Source organism: Sinocyclocheilus rhinocerous, unplaced genomic scaffold (genome assembly GCF_001515625.1).
Source record: "Sinocyclocheilus rhinocerous isolate Xijiao unplaced genomic scaffold, SAMN03320098_v1.1 scaffold2782, whole genome shotgun sequence".
In the NCBI taxonomy this organism is placed as follows: Eukaryota; Metazoa; Chordata; class Actinopteri; order Cypriniformes; family Cyprinidae; genus Sinocyclocheilus; species Sinocyclocheilus rhinocerous.
The window spans coordinates 242,773-249,103 of record NW_015631009.1 but is presented as its reverse complement, the minus strand read 5'-3'; the positions used below and the strand labels follow the sequence as shown (position 1 = coordinate 249,103).

At 36.2% G+C, this 6,331-nt stretch overlaps 1 protein-coding gene across 1 annotated transcript; it reads right to left on the bottom strand.

Annotated features, from left to right (window-relative positions):
• Positions 1–39: 39 nt before the first annotated feature.
• Positions 40–4,518, bottom strand: LOC107741039 (b(0,+)-type amino acid transporter 1-like; the record flags this gene model as incomplete). Its single annotated transcript, XM_016553621.1, has 7 exons — positions 4,482–4,518; positions 3,255–3,403; positions 2,178–2,325; positions 1,091–1,333; positions 888–1,013; positions 524–623; positions 40–84 (listed from the first exon to the last, which is right to left on the bottom strand). Coding segments are annotated over exons 2-7 (767 nt in total), but the record flags the coding sequence as incomplete, so codon positions are not given.
• Positions 4,519–6,331: the final 1,813 nt, after the last annotated feature.

Here is a 6,331-nt window from a genome sequence, read left to right as displayed (position 1 = left end):
AAAAAACAGAATAAAAATGTAGTTTCATTTCAGTCTGACCTGTATGGATTTTTCAGCTCTTCTGTTATGAAGTTAAGCTGATTCCTATGAGAAAGACAAAAGGACTTTAAAAAGAATTGCCATAGCTGACTGAAGCTGACTTGTAGTCTTGTGCATGCTTCTCTCAGAACAATAAAGCCCTGGATTGAGAATGATCTGGTGAAAGTCCAGGCAACAAAAAAAAAGATCCTACTGTATGGAAGTTTCGACAAGCATTCAATTCCCTTTTCCCATTTCAGCACATCTCTCACAGTTGCTGAAAATCCACTCTTATCAGATGTTGCTTTAACAGAGAAATCATTAGATTGTGTGAATGATTCCCAGGGCTGAAAGCACACTAGAATGTTGATTCTATGAATCTATTAGATTCTAAGAACAGGAAGAATCTGTGTGTATTCAAAGTTTCAAAAAGATGAAGACTGCTGCTTAGCATTAGCCTCATATGCCACATGTGCAACATTATATGAGCTCATCAATACTTTACCATCCATCATAAGCCCATAGTCCATTGTAAAACGCAAGGCCAATTGCTCCAAATGATGTTGTTGCCCCTGCAAATGGGTCTCTAAGATTCTGTGTATTGCCTATAAAACAATTTTAACAATAAAAAGACACATTTTATTGATCTGTCATTGAACATTTACACTGTCTCTGGCCATAGTCTATGATGAGTAATCTTTCACAACATAATAAAATAATCATTTCTTTATCAAAATGTATTTGATCCCAGTCCGTTCAATTGAAAAATAAAATACTAATGTTGTTTGCAATGTCACATAAGTCAGGTGTCAATAAAAATGAATATCACAAAGACAGAGACAGAGATCTCAGGGGATGGAGAGGTATACCTTGAGCCAGCAGAACGATGCCTGAAACCACAATGATGACAATAATCAAGAGTTTGGCTGCTGTGAAAAAGTTCTGCACTCTGTACGCCAGCTTCACACTCAGACAGTTGACGACTGTAATTATTACTGATGGAGAGAACAGACAACAGTTGAGTCCAGTATAATGTCATTTGAATATAAAAAGGGCCTAGGCCTGTACATACAGATACAAGCTGCAGCCAGGCACTTGGTGACCACTTGAGGAGGAGTGCACCCTGGGTAAAACGGTGTGGAGGCGTATTCGGCACAACTCAGGGCGATGATGGCAAATGACGAAGGCTTTAAAACGATGATCGTGCTCCAGGAATATAGGTATGCCAGCACTGGCCCAAAACCCTCCATCAGGTACGGATACTCTCCACCAGACTTCATGATCATTGTGCCTAGTTCAGCATAGCAGAGGGCCCCTGCACACGCATGCACAGGTAAACCTCTTAGTTTCTCAGTGTTCAAGCTGAGGTCAATGAGTCCGTTACTGAAAGGTCTTCTGCAGGCAGAGTCAGTATTAAACTAAAGAGGATTTCGGTGTCTTGTGAATTTTCCCAAACATTATGTGGCTTAAAAAGACTGACTGAGGGTTTCCGAGTGAGTGAACATATCTGATTAACCTCCTTGCCTTTGCCCAACTATAATCTCAGCAGAAAGTGCAGGGTAAACTAAAGATTGCGATTTAGATATTTGTAACACATAATGCAGTAAAACAACAGCTGCAATGGATGGAGCAAAAAAGGTTCTAACATTGTTTAATACATCTGGCAGAATGAACTAACAATCTTGGTTAATTTTAATTTTGAAATATGCTGCTTAAAATTTCAATTGTCATAAATTAATTTTAGTATGTATTTATGTATTATGAAGAAAAACGAATTAACGTTGAACAGCAGCATTTTTGAACATTAGCATAAATACAATACTGTTCATTGTTTATGATATCTAATGCATTATCTATTGTTAATTAACTGAACCTTATGTGTTAGCAATAAAACATACTGTATATAGCACCAATTAATAAAGCAGCAACCTATGGACATAAATGACGTTATACTATATTAGAAAATAATTGTACTTTGCTTTAAGAAACAGTGAATCTTATTGTTACGTCATATGGACAGATTATCAAACAGCCAAAACAAACATGACACGATACATGAGGTGACAGTGCTTAATCTCACCCATTTATCTTTGTTATGAGGGTTTATCAAGGCTTTTATACAAGCTTATAGATACTGTGTCTGTTGTGCGTATACTGACCCAGCGTAGCCAGCACACCACACGCCGCCCACACACACAGACATGGACCCACTGCTCCAGTCCCCTCCAGAACCGCTTTGGGAGAAATGAAGATCCCCGAGCCGATCATTGTTCCCACTATCAGACAGATGCCACTTACGAGACCCACCTGAGACATTCAGTACGACTTGAGGTTAAAGGGTCTTGGTTTCATTCATTATGTATAGCAATTCAGTTATCATGAAATTAAAATTAGGGATGCATGATGTATCGATACCACATAAGATTTTTGTATATATTTTTTACTGTAGCAATATTTGTTGGATACTTTAATGCTCATTTACTTTATTTTGTACATTCAGGTTAGCTTTGTCATATATGTATATATATATATATATATAGACTAAAGCATTAAAAAAGAATTCAGTTTTAGCCAGTCTGATGAGATCCTCCAGTGTCATCCTGTCGTTGTTGTTAATGTATTGTCTTCCTCTGCACCTTGTACCCTCGATCTTTCCCATCATGATGTCCTTTTCCAGTTATAATACATTTTGTTATAATGTTGTTGTGTCTAAATTCATTCATAGCATTTAACAGGATCGATTCTAGTTTTTAGTGTTTATTTTATATAGAATTGCCAATTAATCGGTTATCGACAGTAACAAATAATAATTCAACATATGCATCCCTAATTTCAATGATCTACATGATCTCAATCCACTATTATCACAGAGAGAATGAAGCTTGTAGTTTGGTCTATATCCCTTATATTGCCGGAATTTATTTTGTTTTAATATAAGCTAAAGCTATTTGTATTACTGTGACCTTCCATGTCCTCATGTATGCAAATTTACATATAAAGAGTCAAACTTGTCATTAGTGGGAGTCACAAAAGAATATACAGACAGACGGGTCAGGAAGGGAAGGGATTACACCGCAGTGATGGCGACAGGCACTGCCAGGTTAACCCACAGTTAAACCCTTCACACACACTACCACACCCATATGCACCGTGTCTGGATGGAAACCAGTGATCATGAAACATTCTTCACATTCTTATGTGTGCTCATAATGAGTAAGATTATCTTTCTCTCTCACATTCTTCTGCAGAACTGCTGCTTTTGGCTGATCGTGCTTTTTGGTTTCCAATGCACCCGAGACGCTCCCATTGTGAGTGTTCGGCTTGTTCAGATCTTCATCCATCGCTCACAGGATCAACTGTCCAGTCTTATTTTTGTGCAGTCAGACTGAATAAATACAGACAAAAATATAGTATACTTTTTACTATAAACATAATTACACAGTACGATCAATTGAAAAAAAAAAGTTAATAAAAAAAGAGAAGAAAACAACCAAGCCTGAACCTGCCTCTGTCTCTAAAATACAGACAGAAATCTAACAAGCGAAGTCTAAATCTAAGGAATAATACTTTTATTCTCAGTGTCTGTTGTTTTGATGTCTTGTGCTTGTGTAGCTCATCATGTCAGATTACTTCAAGCAACCTCAAGGCCAAGATAAAGGTTAAAGACATTATATTGTTTTAAGTGTTGCTAATGCAGGTGACCTTGTGTCAAGATGTTGTGGGCTCTCTGACAGAGCTATTTATTCATACACAATAACATCTGCTTCAGATCAATTTGTCTCAATAGCTAAAGGTTCAGTTTATACTACAGTCAAGAAGCACTGACTAGAATCAACTGCAAAAAGTCTGCGGGAATCCAAGAAAAATGAGTACTGAAACTATTAAAATTCTGCTGTAAAGTCAGTAGAAGAGTTCCCATATTTTTTATGATTAAACCTCTTTTAAAACCCATTTATTTGTGCATCCGGAATCTTTTCTCATTCTACACAGATAGAAGAAATGAAGACACCGAGACTGATGTCCACAAGCGACTACTAATGCTAAGCCTACTGAAAATAAATAGCATGAGTAAATTAAATGGGATTTGTCTATTGATTTGGAGACAGAAACATCCATGCAGCCATTATCTGGATGGTCCATTGTGTAGCCCTATAAATATACTCACTTAACTTAAAGATTCACAGTATAAACAAACACACATCAATATGTCAGTTAAGATCACTGTTTCCTTTTCTGCCAAACGTTTATCATAATTGTAAAAATATTTTTCACTACTGACAAAAAATATCACATTATCAATAACTTGATAACAAAAATAAGGTACTGAAAGTTTTCTGAGTGCACTTTTTCAGGTGCAGTTAGCAAGACAAGCTATAGGTTAACTCGAGCTTACTTTCAGTGCCACCAATTCCACCGTCACATGAGAATCATGTTTAACTTGAGGCATGAGGAGAAAGACAAACCTGCAATGCAGTCAGTTTTTCCAGCAGATATCCCAAGTTTTGATCCATATCCAAATCCAAGTGTTTAATAACCAACAAAAGTGGGTGGGACTTCCAATGTTCAGTCATTCTCCTGGCTGACCGTGATTGAAGCAAACACGCGATAAGAAGGAGGAGAGGGAGCAGACTCTGACCAACACAATACTTCTTTGAAAGGGACACTTGATATGGTTCGGGTGGAAATAAAGAGGGGGTAACAGTATAAAGCTGAGGACAGGACAGAACAAAACAGAACCGTCTCAGATGAGCATGAGCCAATGAGCATGGTTAACTTTGAAGTCAGAACACAGTGTATCTCTACATAGAGTTCCACAGAAAACACGGCATTAGATAGCTTGCTGCTGAATTATTATTATTATACATAAAAATACTCGATATGAACTTCAAGAATTTAGGATGTAAAAAAAAGTATTTTCTCATTGCACCTTTGCTGGCGATTTACAGAATGTATTAATCTGGCTTAATGTTAATTTATAAATGTACTTTTGTTCATTGTTATTCATGTTTGTTCATAATGCATTCATAAACATTCATTTATTCAACTTGAATTGTCACTGATGTGTTAGTATATGTAGAAATGAACATTAAATGTAGATTAATAAATTAAATAAACTGTAAGAATGTTGTTCACTGTTCATGATATCTAATACATAATATATTAATAATGCTAATGTATAGAACCGTATTGCAAAGTCTTTCCATGTACACTAATAGCAGCACAGCTCTAACTTGCTGTTAACTACCCCAGTGTTTCAACAGTTCCTAATCTCAACAAACTGTACCCTATAAATGATATAAATACTAAATGATACACACCAGCAAAACCCAACATAAACTACTATAGAAAAAATGTGTGAGTTTCAGTTTTCTTGGAGAGCTTTTCTTATATTGTTATTAACACATTACATTACACTCAGAAATAGTGATCTTCGACTCACTGCTCCCAGTACACTACCATAACTATATATAATACCAGACAGAGAGACTGATAAGTGAGGTCCAGAGATGTTCATTTTTCTCCCACAAATATTAAAAATGTAATTTCCTTTCATATAGTCGTCATTTGGCTTTATTTGAGACTGAGACAAACAGCCTCACTGTTCTCAGTGACAATCTTCAGAATGTTAAACATGAATTAACCCTGAAATAAATCTGCCTGAACAGAGGTTTATAATAGATATTAGGCAAAGTGAGAATGTCACAGCTGTATTGATCTACTTTGTCCAGAAAGTACCATTATTCTCGTACTTTCATTCAGTTTTCATAATATTTAGTCATAGAGGAACACCCAAGGACAAGCAAACCTGTGGCAGGCACCCTTAGATATAAAACTACATGAATATATCAACAACGTACTCTTCACATGATTCCTTACCTTCAGATGGGCTCCACTTCTTACCCCAAAACGATAAACAGATGCAGTGCATTATCCTAATGTCCGTAATTGTGGCTCAACAGAAAAGAAAATGACAGTCGATGGGTTTCACTTCAGAAATGAACTGAATCCACCACCACCGTCATAAAAATTATTACAAAGACACTATATGAAAGAAAATAATATTTATTATGGTTGCACAGTAATCATTTCAACAGGAAATTTAAATCAGCCTATTTATTTTCTTAATGCACATTGCTGGTCTTGTGCACAATTTATTGGAAAATATTTGTGTTCATAATCTTTTATCAAAATCAGGGATAAGAAAGCATTCAAGGAATAAAAAGGAATTATTCGTGTAATTATTATCAGTAACTTGGCACAGCAGGTCTTGTGATCCACATTAAGGTACAAACCTTGATAAACAGACTGCGAT